This window comes from Carassius carassius, chromosome 10 (assembly GCF_963082965.1).
Source record: "Carassius carassius chromosome 10, fCarCar2.1, whole genome shotgun sequence".
Taxonomy (NCBI): domain Eukaryota; kingdom Metazoa; phylum Chordata; class Actinopteri; order Cypriniformes; family Cyprinidae; genus Carassius; species Carassius carassius.
Genome location: NC_081764.1, coordinates 9941911 through 9960192, shown reverse-complemented (window position 1 = coordinate 9960192; position 18282 = coordinate 9941911). Strand labels below are relative to the sequence as shown.

The following is an 18282-nucleotide window of genomic DNA, read 5'->3' as shown; positions in this document are numbered from 1 at the left end:
TTAAAATACATTATATGCAACCTTACTTGTCACTAGGAGGCTTTGTGCTTAAAAGCTTATTTTTCTGTGAAAAGCCTAATTTTGAACAGAAATAAATAACCTCATAGCGCATTCTCAATAAGCATTAGTGAATCTATTGGCAACTCTTAAAAGATGTGCCGTAAGTTTTCCAGTTAATCTGATTTAGGTCTTTTATGTTTCAACTCAGTGAGAAACATGTCAAGATGCTGGTTGATCTTGGAACCTGAATGTTATTCAGCTGAAGTTTGATGAAGACCAGCGGGGACTGGAAATCACCCAGAGTGCTGTGAGCCTGATTTAAGATTATATCTTACCATCCATTTCGGGCTTACAGGATGTTTACAAGCGAAGAACAAAAACCTACGCATTTGAAGGTTTAAAACTGTCAAAATAATACACAGTGTGGATCGTTTTTGATCAATTTGAATCACAGTCTCAGCTTTTTTCTGTGAGAGGAAGGGCAGAGTTTGTTTAAATGCTGAGGTGGACATGGACTTTTCTGGGAATTCTCCAGAAGGCTTCTTGAACTTCTCATGGAAAAATAAGCCTTACCGTTGTCAGTCCACCAATCTATGAGGAGACACCACTGCCATACAGCACCCCCTAAGAAATACACCTCAACATCACCTGATAGAATCTCCAACCACGGACAAACATTTGGAGACACCAATTCCCCCATTTTGCTTATCCACTTCAGCTGTTATTTTGATTTTTTGAGAATTAGGCATATGCAATATTGGACCCACCGGTGGGTCCCCAGAGTTGATGTGGTTAAATCAGACAAGTAAAATATATTCATGTGACAATATAAACCCACTGGATCATCTAGAATTGCTGTTTAAATGGAGTGATAACCGGTGTGTGTCACTCAGAAGAGGTAGTGGTTAGTGGTTTATTGTTACTGGTGATTATGATTTTGAAGTAGTAATTGAGAGCAGAAGGGGAAAATAGCAGAAATGTAAACTTTTAAAAGGAAATGAACACAAACGTTCTTAAAGACTTTGTTCCTTATAGGATATTAGATTTGTTTGCTGCCGAAGGTGGATTTTTCATATAAAAAAGTATTTATTTTAGCTCATTTCTCAGACACAAGCCACTTTTCATCGTATCTTACTCCCTCGTTAACTTTTCTATCTCACCCTAGTGCTTTTTCCTTCCCAGAGTTCATTCTGGCCGGGCCTGTTTCTTCTAAAGGGGAAGAGGACTTCCTCTCTATCGCTGCCTCGCACCTCAGCCGCAGGAAGCGCGTTATTGGCGCGGCAGTGGGCGTGGCCATGGTGCTCGTGCTACTAGTCGCTATTCCGCTGTTGGTCCACAGCACCAAACTGGGTGGGTCTGGAGGCGGAAGTACACATTATGAGATGCTTGGAAGCTGCAAGATGGTCTGTGACTCTCTAACGCCCACCAATGAACTAACACCTGTTTCACCTCCACCTCACGACACCTCTGGACGCAGAGGGGGAGGCAAGTCGGGTTTTCGTGGAAACCAAGGGCCACCAGGCCCACGTGGGCCACCTGGAAAACCAGGTCCACCTGGACCTCCAGGTCCAGGCCCAGGAGGATACATCCCATCGTTCTACAGCCCTAAAATAGCCTTTTATGCAGGTCTGCGCAAGCAACATGAGGGGAGTGAGATACTTAAGTTTGATGATGTGGTGACAAATGTAGGAAATTACTATGAGCCTACCACTGGCAAGTTCACCTGCCCTCTTCCTGGAATCTACTTCTTCACTTATCATGTGCTCATGAGGGGCGGTGATGGAACTAGTATGTGGGCCGACCTCAAGAAGAATGGACAGGTAGGAGATGTGACTGTGAGTGTGTGTGTGTGTGTGTGTGTGTGTGTGTGTGTGTGTGTGTGTGTGTGTGTGTGTACACAAAGATTGTGTTATTTAGAGCTGAATTGAGAATGCCTTTTAAATTCCAATTCAATTCCTGAATTAAATTCAGGTAGCAAACAGGATTTAAAAAATCTGTCAATTCATTTTAACTAGAAAAACAAAGTTTGTCAAGACAAAATATGAATTTTGAATTCTTGTTTCAGACAGAAAGATAGAATGACAGAATGATAGATAGATAGATGTGGACTTGTGGACTGTGACCAATTCAATTCAAATTCCAACTCATAAATTGAAAGCCTATTGTTCATCTCTTAGTTTTGCCTATCCCTGGTAAAAACAGCCTTTGGGTTCATTCTACACAATGGTAGAGTTTGCTAACTAAGTCTTTAGAGCTACTTTAACTAGACTAAGTCAGACGTGAATGAACTGTAAATGACTGAAATATCAAACAAATATTAAATTCACCAGTAGGATTAAGGAATATATTTAACATTTAAATAGGATCCAGTAAGGCAGCTACTCAATTATTCATCAGTCATTTTTTCAGCCTATCACTTGAAGCCTTCTTTAGATACCTACAGAGAGAGGGGAAAAAGACAATGCAAACATATATACAGATTTAGAAGACAATGACAACTTACAAAGAGCATATATCATATGGGTTAAAATGTGTTTTGAACAGTCCATTTGGGAATGTTTAACAGAATAAACCATGTTTTTATTTGAAGAGTATGAAATAGCAAAAGGTTAACAGTTTCCAATGAAAAGAGGACAATTGTAACAAACACAAACAAGCAAATGCTCTATATTTGACTCTCTCTGGAGAGGAACGAAATGCAACAGCTGGAGGCAGTCCTCACAGGACCCGTGGATTTAGAATAAATGAAAAAGTAAGGAGAGAAAAAACCTCTCCATCTGGTGAAACATGACATGGATCTGGGATTCAGGCGCTCTCAACTCAACCGCTCAGTTTTGATTTTTAGTAGTGGAACAGAAAGTGGAGATTATCCAAAGAGATAAAAATTCCCTTGGCAACATGTGTTTACATACATACAGTGTCTCTGTCTTTCTCTCACACACACACACACTCACACACACACACACACACAGATTCCTGGAGCTTTTGACCCTTTGTGACAGATATATCTGACAGGAAATGATGAAAACCCATTAATGAGTCTGTAACAACCTGACAGCTTTCCTTCATCACACTGCCATTAACATGACATAACATCTGCAATTATGCTCTTTGTCTGTTCATCATAAATGATCTAGCACAAAAAGAAACTGTTTGTTGTGAGTCCACAGCTTTGTGATCCAAAGAGTGTATCTGTGAAATACTAGTAACCGAACTAGTTATATGAACCTTCTCAGCTAAATTTACTGATTCAATCTCTTCACAAGCTATGCATGTGATGCCAAACTACACCAAACCTTTTAAACCAGTGGATTTATTTTTAAAAAATGTAGGAAAAAAATATATTCATTTTAACAAAAAATAAAAACATCGAACTACTGTTCGTCATACATTATAAAAATGCTTAAAATGTGTTTGAAGTGGTAACATCTAATGTAACTTTTAATATTTATTTCAAAAATATAATATTAATATGTGAAACTTGTCATAAGTGTAAATTTTTCAAAATTTGGATTTGTATTTCATATGAAAGCTGAATAAATAAGCTTTCCATTGATTTATAGTTTGTAGGATAAGATAATATAATAACAATATTTGGCCGAGCTACAATTAAGTGACAGTCTTTGTTTTTGTTTTTGTTTTTTTGTTTTTTTTTTCGAAAATGGGCTTTAAAGTTGTCCAAATGAAGCCATGCATATTACTTATTAAAATTACATTTACAAAATATGTTCTTGGAACATGATTTTTAGTAATATCCTAATGCATAAAAGAAAAGTGTATAATTTTGACCCATACAATGTATTTTTGGTTATTGCTACAAATATACATGTGCAACCTAAGAGGATTTTTTGGTCCAGGGTCACATATTAGAATATGACTGGATAAACCACAATACATTAAATAAACAATTCAAATTCATTTTCAAGGTTATGTTCAGATGGAAATCTAATTTGAGAAACTGCTGCAATGTATCTTTTTGTATTTAGTTTAAAGGGCAAATTGGGACACTTTTTTAATGTAATATCAGATCAAAAGTTACCCAAATTGACTTTATGAGTAATTGCAATATTCATACAATACAGAATTTTGTTAATGCTGTTACTCAGTTTGTCTCATTGAGGAGCAGAATGTCTATGCTACTCATTGCTGAAGTAGCTCTTGTGCTGCAGGCCAAATCCAGACTGCTAGGGATTCAACACAGCCTCCATAAAGTGGAGGATGAGATGCAGAAAGTCAGAAGTTGAGGAGAGTAAGCTTAGGCAGTCTATGGCATGCTGTATTGCATATATTGTCATTCCACTGATCTCCTCTTGTGTTAAATCATTCATGTCTTTAAGATGAGATTCCCTCTTTTCCATCTGGGCCACACACAAACACACACACAGAGCCAGACTCTGCCAAATGTCTATCTCTGCCCTCATTAATTATCTCTCGCCTTAGCTAAATTATTTAACCCATCTCAAGGTCCACTCAAAGCATTCTCACAAACATACACACAACCACACCAACATGTGTTTGGATTCGCTCTAAAAGGGATAGTTCACCCAAAAATGAAATTTGCTGTCATCATTTACTCATCCTTATGCCCAAACATTTTTCTTCTGTGGTACACTAAAGACAAAGACATTTTGAAAATTTTTTTTTTTTTTTTTTTTTTTTTTTTTACAGAATTGACAAAGCGATGGGGTCCAATGTTGTTTTGGTCCCCACACTGTAAAAAACAATTTGTTGAATCAACTTTGTTACCCCACTTCCTTATAATTTTTTGGAAACATGCGTTTTTGAGTTGAAACAACAGTTGTACTAGTTAATTTAGCTTTCATCTTAGTTGAGGTCTAATAAACTTACATTTTCTAATTATTCTACAAAAAAAAAAAAAGAGTTGAAATTGCAAAGTCTCAATTATTTTTTACAGTGCACTGACTTTCAACTGACACAAACAGTTCCTCCTTCTTTTTTGTTCAGAGGAAATAAAGCCACGATATGAGAGTGAGTAAACGATGAAATACTTTTTATTTTGAAAAGAAAGCTGTTAAATTCCCAATGTCACTGTTGTTTTAGGTGTAAAACAATATTTAACCTACATTTATTATAGCTAGTTTAAAGCGAAAAGGCAAATGAAAATGGTGAAACCTGAAAGTGTGAGCCCACCCAAATGTAAAATGGTGTGGGATGATAGAGAGATGAACGGACGAGAAGAAGATGGATGGCTAATCATTGGAGAGCCGACAGAGAGGTCAGGAGAAAGTGTTATTGCGAGGCCAGAGACACAGACAGCATCAGATCAGTGTAAGTAAGATAGATAAGCAAAACGACAGAAAGTCTGAGCGCATGTGTAAGTGAGAGAGAGAATGAGAAAGGACTATTGACCTCATTGCAGGTCAAAGATTTGCAAAAGCTAATACTACAGACATATTATATGATCTTCTATCCAATACAGGTAGACTCCAACACACTTTGAGACAGGCAAAACTTTTGTTGTAACTGCAGCGAGATTGTGGAAATTAGTTTTATTTTTAGAGAGCTCTGAATATTAATGTATTTGTGAAATGCCACTTATTAGTTGAAGTTTGGCTCCTCTTGGCAGGGATAGATGCAATGGGGCTGAATAAGAAACAAAAACTGCATCATGAGGGTTGAAGCAGGGAGCACAACGTCCACAAATTAATGTCACTCAAGTAGAATACCCAGCCAATTTGTTTCTCATTTCAAATTTGATTAATTAATTCAGTAATTGATTCTTGGTTATGTAAACCTGTCTATTCTCATCCCACTGTACGACTAGCTTTTACTTTGGGTTCATCTTTAGCACTTCACCTCCCTGTCTCTTTCGAACATCTCACCCTCTCTGTGGTCTCGTCAGAGTGACGCGGCACTAATTAAGGTGTGATGCAGAGAAGTTGTTAGAAAAGCCTCGAACATCCTGTCAATTACACAGCAGCTAATGAGTTTACATCCTCCAATTAATTAATTAATATAGTTAATGAGGTAATCCCTCAGTACCTTGACAGGATTTTACAGCTGTTGCAACAGACACTTGTATACCCATTTTCCCTGTTTACAGATCTGCGCTTTCTGAGCCTCTTGTTTTCTTCTTTTTTATCTAGCTCTCATTTCCTGTGCTTACATTGCCCTTTGAATGAAGAAAAGGTCAATCTAATTTAAAATCTGAGATTATGTCAATGTTTGTGAGGAGCCCCATTTAGGAGTGGATATACTGTACAAAAAATACAGTTGCATCTCAATAAATTAGAATGTCGTGGAAAAGTTCATTTCAGTAATTCAACTCAAATTGTGAAACTCGTATATCAAATAAAATCACTGCACACAGACTGAAGTTGTTTAAGTCTTTGGTTCTTTTAATTGTGATGATTTTGGCTCACATTTAACAAAAAACCACCATCTCTAGCCATTCTCAGTTCCCTTTTCTTTCATTCCAGGCTTATTTTTTACCAAGACATATTTGTAAAAAAAATTATAATAATTCCACCAGATAAGTGAAGTGCTACTTCAAGTAAAATCAGTCATACAGGGAGCACTGCAGTCATATAACCAATTAGCCTCTCAAATGTTACTCAGAAACGGGATTTGTATGAATACAAAATTACAGAAGATAAATGGTTCATTCATGAATTCATAAATCACAGTGTTAACCTTTAGCAATGGAGAACATTATATACTTTGAGGTTACACACTGTGGTAACGCTTACATGCCTTCTGTGTATGCGAGAGGACTGACATGCTTAAAATGTTGTTTTATTATTAATATTATTACAGTATTTAATTATAAGAAATGTAATTAGTAATGAAACTTTAGGAATATTATGTACAGCACAACTTAAGTCCATAGTTTTTTTACAGGAATAGATTTATTTGCTTTTATGCCAAAAAATAATAAGATAAACCTAAAGGCAGCTGTAAGCCATGTGCCAGGTGTAGTTTATTTTTTGACTTTCATAAAAGTCAAATTAAATAAATTATGTCCATAACCAAATAAAATAAATTAGGTTCACAACCAATAATTTGTATGAATTTCTGTGTATTATTTTCTTTTTTTTGACAATTTTATGTTTTTCTGAACGTATAATTTGGTTCTTGAATTTATTTAACGAATGTTTGCATTATCATCACGCTGGTTCTGTCAGAAACTGTCTGTATAGTTTAAACCGAAGACCTGCTATTTAATCTGATTGAAATCACTTGGGGGAACAATACAATGCATATGCTAGTCTCTCTATTTCGCGCGCACACATCCAGTTAATACTTGGTGACTCCATTTGACCGGTGGTCGGTAGTCTCCGTTTATTGTGATACAATGGAGTTATTGAGGAGTGGGCTCCATTAGGAGCAACAGCCGAGGCACTGCGCCGGGCAATTACCGAGCTAGCGCGGCCCCGACGCAGCCCAAGGCCTCCCGCGGGAGCTGCCACCTCGCGCCGTTAATCAATCTGATTTAGACTGGACAGGGACACGCGCCAACACGAGACGCGCAGTAGAGACAGGTGCGTGACCTGCATTTTATTAGATCCCAGCAGAAAAAGATGGATAGATGCTGCAAGGAATGAACAAATACGGGGGAAGAGGTGCTGGGAAAAGAAAGATGAGGGGAAGAACGAATAATTAATGAGTATATGTGAGAAGAATTAAGCACAACTCAAGAAAATGTCGATCACTTGGAGACGCGACTGAAATTAATTTGGAAAACATTAATCTTAAAAAGCAAAAAGTATTTTATGGATAAACGAGAATTAAAAAGGGATAGATATTTTATAGATTTTAATGATAGCAGACCTTGGTGAGCATAAAGGGTTAAATAAATTTGAATGACACTTTTTCACAGGACTGGAAGCATACATTTTACTTTGATTCGTACATATACTATGCATTAATTAGCAGTCAAAAATTAGGCTTTGGTTGAAGCATAGACATTAATCACTGTTTTGTCATGACAGTGTTTATTATAATTCTGATGTTCAAAAAATAATCAAATGTTGTTGTTTTTTTATTTTTAACAGAGTAGCATTGTTGGCATGAGTGTAAGTGATTCAATATTGCCAAAGCTTGGGATAAATGCAAAATAAATAGTATTATATAAGTTTAACAAATTAGTACATTTGTGAAAGACTGAAGACCACAGTGTTTAGCAGCCTTTCCTATAAATTACACACCACACACATGCAACACACAGATCAATAACCTTATTCCCTCAGACCTTGGTCTGTCTTGGTCTTTTGTTCTCTCTCTGTTCTCTGTATCCCATAGGATACTTGGGGAGGAGACAAGAAATTATAAGACGGGAGGGAAAGAATGTTTGTTATGAGAGAGATTGCCAGTTTCCATTGAGGTTAAAGGATTTAAAGGCATCTGCACACTGACAATGAGAAGAAGCAGACTGATAGGATATTAGAAAGAAGCTGTCTAACTGAAGTCTTCAAACCTAATTGCAAAAGAAGCATAAAAGTATCACATATGCATTCAATGCAACTTGTGTGCTATATTGCAAGTAGTTTTAAAACAATACAATAGCTTTGTGTGATGAAAAGACAAAATTCAAGCTGTTATTCGCTGAACACTTACCTCCTCTCTCTCCAGATAATTATAATTTACTCTTTGTTTTATCTGACATTACAGTTTTTTTCAATTGTTTACACGCAATTTTGAAAACAGAGTTCTTTTTGTCAAAATATAAGCACAATTATCCAAACACCACAATCAATTAGCAAAATTACTAGATTGTTTGCAAAATGACACACTTGAGTCAAAACATATACACATATTTGTGAAAATGCTATTTGTTTTCATTTAACCAACACCGTCATCAATGATCATACACTATTGCAGCCAGTTTCACACTGCTGTGATAAATAAAAAACACATTTGTAAAAAAAAAAAAAAAAAAATAGATTTTTGGCCAGTCATTCTTATTGTATGTAAGAGATAATTTGGGTGACAAAAAATAGTGAGAAACTCACAACATTATTCATGATTTGTTTTGAGATATAAGGAGAATGTAGACAAATACTGTAGGCCTACTATAATCTTACCAAGCACTGCACAACACTTGATGCTGCAGACTGAATATTTCAAGTATTTATTTCAATACTTACAGTATTTTTTACCATAATCAGTTACAGTAATCAACCAACAATGATATCAATTACTGTAAACAAATAAAATCTATAGACAAATAAAAATTACTGCATGAATTACAGTACATACACTTTGACTCTGAAGAAAAGTAAAGTAAAAGTAAACAGAAATGAAAGAAAACTACTGTAAAAGCAACAAGAATACTGTAACTATCCGTCTCTCCGTCTGGCTGGATCAGGCAATAAGATTTCATCCACATCACAGGCTATGTCTTCATTGGAAAGGCACCGTTGGAAGAATCGCCTTGTGTGACGAATCCACCCCTGCACTGAAGCTGCTTCAATAAGATCACATGCCTGTTCCATGGCCTGAATGAGGGGCAAATGCTCATAAGGCCGCAGGTCATATACCTTCCACCGCCACGCTGAAAAAAATTCTTCTATAGGATTCAGGAAGGGGGAGTATGGGGGAAGGTATAAAATTTCAAAATCAGGGTGATCATGGAACCAGTTCTGGACCAGAGCAGCCCGATGAAATGAGACATTGTCCCAAACAACAATGTACCGGATCTGGTCCACTTGGTGTAATGCTATGACAATCTCATGCAATCGGTCAAGAAATGCAAGTATCAGATTTGCATTATAGGGTCCCAGATTTGCATGGTGGTGGAGGACCCCATTTTGTGTGATAGCAGCGCAAAGGGTGATGTTACCCCCTCGCTGCCCTGGCACATTGGTGATTGCCCTGTGCCCAATTACATTTCTCCCTCTTCTTCTTGTTTTTGCAAGGTTAAATCCAGCCTCATCCACATATATAAATTCATGTTGAATTTCAGCAGCATCCATTTGCAAGACTCTCTAAAACACATTAAAGAAAATAGGATGCTATTCAATATCTATAGCACAGAATTTTTTTTGGTACCCGGTATAAATGGTACCCGATACAGTTGCTTCATGTATATTTGATTTTTCTTTAGGATTCGACCTAATGTTGACAGAGAGACTCGTTGGATGTTATTGAAAATATTGTCATCATTGATGATATTGGCTTGGATTTCTCGTAGCCTGATACAATTATTGGCCAAAACCATGTTCACAATGGCGGCCTCTTGTGCACGACTAAACATAGGGCCCCTTCCACCTTGGTGTTCTCGACCCTCAATCCTATGTAAAAAAAAAAAGAAAGATAAAAATAAATATATATAAAAAAAAAAAAAAAAAATATATATATATATATATATATATATATATATATATATATATATATATATATGTATATATATATATATATATATATATATATATATATATATATATATATATATATATCTTCCTCTACCTTCTTCTCCTCTACCTATGCCTCTTCCTCTACCTCCTTCTCCTCTTCCTCTACCTTCTTCTCCTCTACCTATGCCTCTTCCTCTACCTCCTTCTCCTCTTCCTCTACCTCCTTCTCCTCTTCCTCTACCTCCTTCTCCTCTTCCTCTACCTTCTTCTCCTCTACCTATGCCTCTTCCTCTACCTTCTTCTCCTCTACCTATGCCTCTTCCTCTACCTCCTTCTCCTCTTCCTCTACCTCCTTCTCCTCTTCCTCTACCTCCTTCTCCTCTTCCTCTACCTTCTTCTCCTCTACCTATGCCTCTTCCTCTACCTTCTTCTCCTCTACCTATGCCTCTTCCTCTACCTCCTTCTCCTCTTCCTCTACCTCCTTCTCCTCTTCCTCTACCTCCTTCTCCTCTTCCTCTACCTTCTTCTCCTCTACCTATGCCTCTTCCTCTACCTTCTTCTCCTCTACCTATGCCTCTTCCTCTACCTCCTTCTCCTCTTCCTCTACCTCCTTCTCCTCTTCCTCTACCTCCTTCTCCTCTTCCTCTACCTTCTTCTCCTCTACCTATGCCTCTTCCTCTACCTCCTTCTCCTCTTCCTCTACCTCTACCGCCTTCATCTCCTCTTTGAGCTCCCCCTCTTATTCTCACTCTTCTTCTTCTTCTAACTCCTTCCATTTTTGTTGAAGACAGGTGAACTCACCTGCTGCCTTCTATAGCACACCTGAGTGCTGCGTTTTCAAATTAGCACATGTGTGCTTCCACACCTGGTAGATGTGTTTATCCAATTCGTTCATTAGTGTGGTAATTGGCAATCCGGTGCTTTGTAATTACAAGGAAGTAACCTCACAATCCTTATCTGTGTCTAAGGTGTGAAAATTTGTGTAGAGTTTTACAAATCACTGTTTGTAATGTTTTGCAAAAAGGGTGAAGCAGGCATTGTGTGTAATGTTGTGCAAATCTGTGGAGGTGTTTTGCTCATTGGAGTAAAATTTTGCTAATTGTGTGGAAATTTTAATTTTAGTGTGTAAACAATCGTAAAAAACTGTAAAACCATTTTTTCTCCCTCATTCCCTCTCTTAGGTGAGGGCCAGTGCGATCGCTCAGGACGCAGATCAGAATTATGACTACGCCTCTAACAGTGTGATCCTGCATTTAGACGTGGGAGATGAGATCTGCGTGCAGTTGGATGGTGGAAAAGTGCATGGAGGAAACACCAACAAATACAGCACATTCAGTGGCTTTCTCATCTACCCTGACTAATAAGTACACAAACATACAAAAAATCTAATATATTATCACATATTTAACACCATCAAATCAGACTGACTGATAGACAACACCATCCGATTCAAGCGATACAACAATGTGATTGAACTTCGAGAGGAAACATTGTAAAATTTACTTCAAAACCTATAGTGACAAAGTCAACAGCAGTGACAACCCATTTTACTTTCTTAATGTGATGTAATTATAAGTCAAACAGGATGTTCAAAGAGAAAAAAAAGTATGCTGGGACTTGATTTTATCCACTGGCAATTGATTGGATTGTAAAAAGTGGTCTGTCACGCAACAGAAATTTAGTCTTCTTCCATAAAATATGTTATTTTAAACATAAGCCTCAATAAATTTGAGTGGAAAGTGGAAAAAATCTTCCATACTATTATAACTACAAACAAAATAATAATAATAATACAGTTTTTCTCGGTCGCTTTGGTACATTTCTCAGATCAGAATTGAAATTCTCAAAACTACCTGTTCAATTCTCACATCATTGTGTCACTTGTGCACATCAAACAAGCAGTTTCTCATTTCTTTGAACAAGTTGCAAATGCTTTGGTACATCCATGCAAATGATTATGTACAATTCTCTGTTGTTTCCTACATTATCAGTTGCTAATGTCATGTTGCTCAAAATGTATTATATAGTTTTCTGTGCCTTAGTCTTACCCCCCAAAACATCGGGTCTTTAGTTCATCGTATAAGTCATTAAATGCAAAATGGTTAATCTAGTTGTCATAAACTGCCAAGCACACTTTTTTTTTTTTTTCTTTTTTTTTTTTACACATTATTATTAGACTTTTTGTCAATTTGGCATGAATTGTGCAAGTGAATATTTACTAATGAGGAGAATGTAGATGATAAACCAATGATAAACCATTTCTCTGAAATAGCTCAAAGGTTCATCTCATGAATCTTCAGTTGGAAAGCTTATACTGTACAGACAGAGGACAACACAAGAGTTACACATTCTGACAATTGACTTATTTTCATCTTTGTGCCCATATTTCTTTTTCCTTTTCTATATCACAATGACATTGTAAAGGTTTTTTTTTTTGGCCAGACCACTAGTAAAAGTGTAACTGGGAATTCTATCCAGTCTCTTTCAATCAATATCCCACATACAGTAATGTGTAAATGTGTACTTTTGAAATGGATATATGGCATACATAAGCATATTGCATACTGTTCAATACATTAACTGTCATCCAAAATGTTGCCATAGTTTACATCAGAACATCCCTCTGAACATACACTATATTGACAACATGACTAAGCAATTTGGCTGTCTTATCCTTAAACTATGACACAAGGATTTGTCATTCGATGGCACTGACATGTTCATTGACACAGATATTTATTTTTGAGAGATGAACTAAGGATTTTGAGCAAGAGACTGGCTTTTGCAGGTAATCCATGGTGTTTTGCTATTTGTACGAGTTGTTTTGAGAAATGCACTTACTGTTTTTCAAATTGTGATTTTGATTCGAGAAATGTACCAAAGCGACTGAGAAAAACTGTAATATTAACAGCTGAAAAAAGTCTTCTTACTAAATTTCTTTTGGTGGTTAATCAAGTTATGTTTTGATTATGTTTTTTCTTTGGAATACTGTAAACAGATGAATTGATCACAATAACACCATGAATGTGTATTAAGAAAGTAAAGAGGGTTTTTTCAAATTTGATTTCATGTTGACTTTAATCAAGTTGTAGACACTTTGTATTGATTTTGCTATCAGTCATCTTGGTCTGGTCATGGTGTATTTGCTACTATTAACAATTAACTTAAAACATGAGAAAAATTTTGTCCGGGTCTTAAATTTTGATTTTGAGCTCACCAATGAAAATATTTTTAATTGATTATTTTTAATTATAGTGTTTGACACTGTTACAGTATGTTGTGTGCAAAGCTAATCCATTAGGCCAAAAAGAAAACTACATTAAAGGATTACCCAGATTTATCAGCATTTTACTAGATCACCATTCTCCCCCTGCATCATGTGTATGTGTGTGCATAACTGGGAAAAGGGTATTTGCATTTCATGGCATGAAAACTGTATATCTTAACCCTCTATGTCTACTAAGTATGTACACAGTGTTTATACTGGAGGAACTTTAAGACTATTGTGAAATTATAAATTATAATTATTATAATGATATTCAGTCTTTCTCTTTTTAATGCCACAAACATCTTAGTGGACTAAACATTTAAAAGTGACCTGATCCACCTGTAATATGAAAACATCCAGTTTGTGTGTGTGTGTGTGTGTGTGTGTGTGTGTGTGTGTGTGTGTGTGTGTGTGTGTGTGTGTGTGTGTGTGTGTGTGTGTGTGTGTGTATCAGTACACAATTCACATACAGTATGTGTCCATATCAATATAGAGTGCAAGAAAATTTGCTTCTAAATATTTGACTTGTAGGTTGATTGCTGTTGTAAAGCCTTACAGTTGTGTAATTAATCATTATTATAGTCTTTTACTCTCGCATGTTAAAGACTACATGCTGTAAATAAATAATAAATAAATAAATAAATAAACACTTCCATGTCTATCTTTCAACTTGCCTTCCATGTTTAATTAAAGAAATTTGACAATCTGGGTGGTTTATTTTGGTTAAGTGTGTGTATTTGAACAGCCTGAAAGCATGAAGGCCAGGCAATCCGCTTAACTAACCCAACATATAATCAATACATGCCTGCCCCAATATTAAATTGAGCTACATAACTCCTTAAAAAAAGAGCATGTAAGATAGAAAAACAGTTCATATAGATTAAAATCACAAACAAAATTAGCTGTTAATAAAAACATACACTCTTTTCCTTTTCTCAAACACACCACTAATTAGTCAGGAAGCCATTGACAGTGTTGATTACTATTCACTGTGCCTCACACACACACAACCAGACACATTTCCTTGGTAATGAGGGGAGATAGATGGCAGGGCATCCTTTGAAGGACAATAGTATAAAGGTCAAAGAGATTGGCTAGACAGCAACATCAACATTTTCTAAATTTGTGATAACTCTGACAGAAACAAGGTTATGGAAGAGAAAATTTCACTGTTTGTCAATCTACACTGACACTGCAGGTCTCTAAAGCTTGAATTTCTTGTGTAGGTAAGAAGGGTAAAAGATTCTCACAAACATATCCGCCAAATAGACATAAACAAAAACTTATCATTACTTTTTTCAATGCACAACTTTAAAACAGACAGACAGACAGATAGACAGATAGACAGATAGATAGATAGATAGATAGATAGATAGATAGATAGATAGATAGATAAATAGATAGATAGATAGATAGATAGATAAATAGATAGATAGATAGATAGATAGATAAACAGACAGACAGACAGACAGACAGACAGACAGACAGATTGACAGATAGATAGATAGATAGATAGATAGATAGATAGATAGATAGATAGATAGATAGATAGATCGATAGATCGATAGATAGATAGATAGATAGATAGATAGATAGATAGATAGATAGATAGATAGATAGATAGATAGATAGATCGATAGATCGATAGATAGATAGATAGATAGATAGATAGATAGATAGATAGATAGATAGATAGATAGATAGATACAACCCGAATTCCGGAAAAGTTGGGACGTTTTTAAAATTTTAATAAAATGAAAACTAAAGGAATTTCAAATCACATGAGCCAATATTTTATTCACAATAGAACATAGATAACGTAGCAAATGTTTAAACTGAGAAATTTTACACTTTTATCCACTTAATTAGCTCATTTAAAATTTAATGCCTGCTACAGGTCTCAAAAAAGTTGGCACGGGGACAACAAATGGCTAAAAAAGCAAGCAGTTTTGAAAAGATTCAGCTGGGAGAACATCTAGTGATTAATAAAGTTAATTGATATCAGGTCTGTAACATGATTAGCTATAAAAGCTTTGTCTTAGAGAAGCAGAGTCTCTCAGAAGTAAAGATGGGCAGAGGCTCTCCAATCTGTGAAAGACTGCGTAAAAAAATTGTGGAAAACTTTAAAAACAATGTTCCTCAACGTCAAATTGCAAAGGCTTTGCAAATCTCATCATCTACAGTGCAAAAGATTCAGAGAAACTGGAGAAATCTCTGTGCGTAAGGGACAAGGCCGGAGACCTTTATTGGATGCCCGTGGTCTTGATTGTGTCAATGACATTACTAAATGGGCCCAGGAATACTTTCAGAAACCACTGTCGGTAAACACAATCCGCCGTGCCATCAGCAGATGCCAACTAAAGCTCTATCATGCAAAAAGGAAGCCATATGTGAACATGGTCCAGAAGCACCGTCGTGTCCTGTGGGCCAAGGCTCATTTAAAATGGACTATTTCAAAGTGGAATAGTGTTTTATGGTCAGACGAGTCCAAATTTGACATTCTTGTTGGAAATCACGGACGCCGTGTCCTCCGGGCTAAAGAGGAGGGAGACCTTCCAGCATGTTATCAGCGTTCAGTTCAAAAGCCAGCATCTCTGATGGTATGGGGGTGCATAAGTGCATACGGTATGGGCAGCTTGCATGTTTTGGAAGGCTCTGTGAATGCTGAAAGGTATATAAAGGTTTTAGAGCAACATATGCTTCCCTCCAAACAACGTCTATTTCAGGGAAGGCCTTGTTTATTTCAGCAGGACAATGCAAAACCACATACTGCAGCTATAACAACAGCATGGCTTCGTCGTAGAAGAGTCCGGGTGCTAACCTGACCTGCCTGCAGTCCAGATCTTTCACATATAGAGAACATTTGGCGCATCAGTAAACGAAAAATACGTCAAAGACGACCACGAACTCTTCAGCAGCTGGAAATCTATATAAGGCAAGAATGGGACCAAATTCCAACAGCAAAACTCCAGCAACTCATAGCCTCAATGCCCAGACGTCTTCAAACTGTTTTGAAAAGAAAAGGAGATGCTACACCATGGTAAACATGCCCCGTCCCAACTATTTTGAGACCTGTAGCAGAAATCAAAATTGAAATGAGCTCATTTTGTGCATAAAATTGTAAACTTTCTCAGTTTAAACATTTGCTATGTTATCTATGTTCTATTGTGAATAAAATATTGGCTCATGTGATTTGAAAGTCTTTTAGTTTTCATTTTATTAAAATTTAAAAAACGTCCCAACTTTTCCGGAGTTCGGGTTGTAGAAACATTTATTAGAATTAATTTTTTTATCAGACAATAAGCATATTGATGCATCAATTGCTTATAATCAGTTCTCATTAGATTAGGATAAGTCACGAGATATCATCTCATCATGTTTAACATGTTTATTAAACGTACAGAACATGAGATACTACTTCAGCACTGAACAAACGCAGCTCTGGCAATACTTTACTTTAGACAACAGCGCCACCTATTGTATACTTTTAGATACTGCTATTTACTACAAAACTAAAGACTTGAACTTGATAAATTCAAGAGGCTCAAGTGCATCTACTGTAACAATACCGTGAGTTATACATTCACTGGATGATGAATGACACATTTAGTTCCTGTGTATCTCTTGGTCATTTGATTTTCTATTTTTTTTTTAATAAAGAGAAATGAGAAACGGTTTGATTTTCGTTTTTTCGTTTTGTTTAAGAAAAGGAAAACGAAAATTTAGCTGGATTTTTCGTATTTTTGTTAATTGGTAAAAAATTAGATTATGCTTTAATATTGTTAAATGTGGAGGCGGCGCTAAAACGCCCCTTTCATGCCTTCTGTACTGAACCGATACGCGGCAACCGCGAGCTCAGTTAAGGAGCAATAGAACTGCATTCGAATGTTACTTTAGCCTATGTGATCTACAACTACAGTGAATACAATGTGCTACTACTAGCCTATTTGTTTTATTCTAGGCCTATTGGAAAAACAAGCAACAACAGCAGAATTAATTATATATATATATATATATATATAATTGCTAACTCAATGCTCTACTACTTGAGGAACACACACACACACGCACACGCACACACACACACACACACACACACACATATATATATATATATATATATATATATATATATATATACATACATAATAACACACTTTCATTGGAAAAACCCAACCTCTCATTTATATTTTTATAATAATATTTATAAAAAAAATGCTATAATAATTATTGATGATGACCGTATAGTGTGGGTGTGACCACATTACAGATAATGAGTTCAGACTGGAAACACTGCACCCCTCGTTGGTTTCATATGAATTACATAAAAAATAAAATTATTTGTTGCGCAAGATATAGCTTCAGTTGCTGTTGTTTGTAATAGCAAGTTTGTAATAGCAATTGGGAGTCGTGGCCTAATGGTTAGAGAGTCGGACTCCCAATCGAAAGGTTGTGAGTTCGAGTCCCGGGCCGGCAGGAATTGTGGGTGGGGGGAGTGCATGTACAGTTCTCTCTCCACCTTCAATACCACGACTTAGGTGCCCTTGAGCAAGGCATCGAACCCCCAACTGCTCCCTGGGTGCCGCAGCATAAAATGGCTGCCCACTGCTCCGGGTGTGTGCTCACAGTGTGTGTGTGTGTGTGTGTGTGTGTGTTCACTGCTCTGTGTGTGTGCACTTCGGATGGGTTAAATGCAGA

At 36.5% G+C, this 18282-nt stretch overlaps 1 protein-coding gene across 1 annotated transcript; it reads left to right on the top strand.

The window, feature by feature from the left end:
- Positions 1-1050: 1050 nt before the first annotated feature.
- On the top strand, positions 1051-12059 carry LOC132151279 (complement C1q-like protein 4). Its single transcript, XM_059559387.1, has 2 exons — positions 1051-1820; positions 11498-12059. Exons 1-2 carry the CDS (start codon positions 1296-1298, stop codon positions 11675-11677), a joined length of 705 nt encoding a protein of 234 aa, XP_059415370.1. The 5' UTR covers positions 1051-1295; the 3' UTR covers positions 11678-12059.
- Positions 12060-18282: the final 6223 nt, after the last annotated feature.

Excerpts from the sequence above, each read along its gene's own strand:
- LOC132151279 (XM_059559387.1), top strand. The coding sequence starts at position 1,296 with ATGGTGCTCGTGCTACTAGTCGCTATTCCGCTGTTGGTCCACAGCACC. Across the intron at positions 1,821-11,497 it reads ACCTCAAGAAGAATGGACAG|GTGAGGGCCAGTGCGATCGC; the intron begins GTAGGAGATGTG and ends TCCCTCTCTTAG.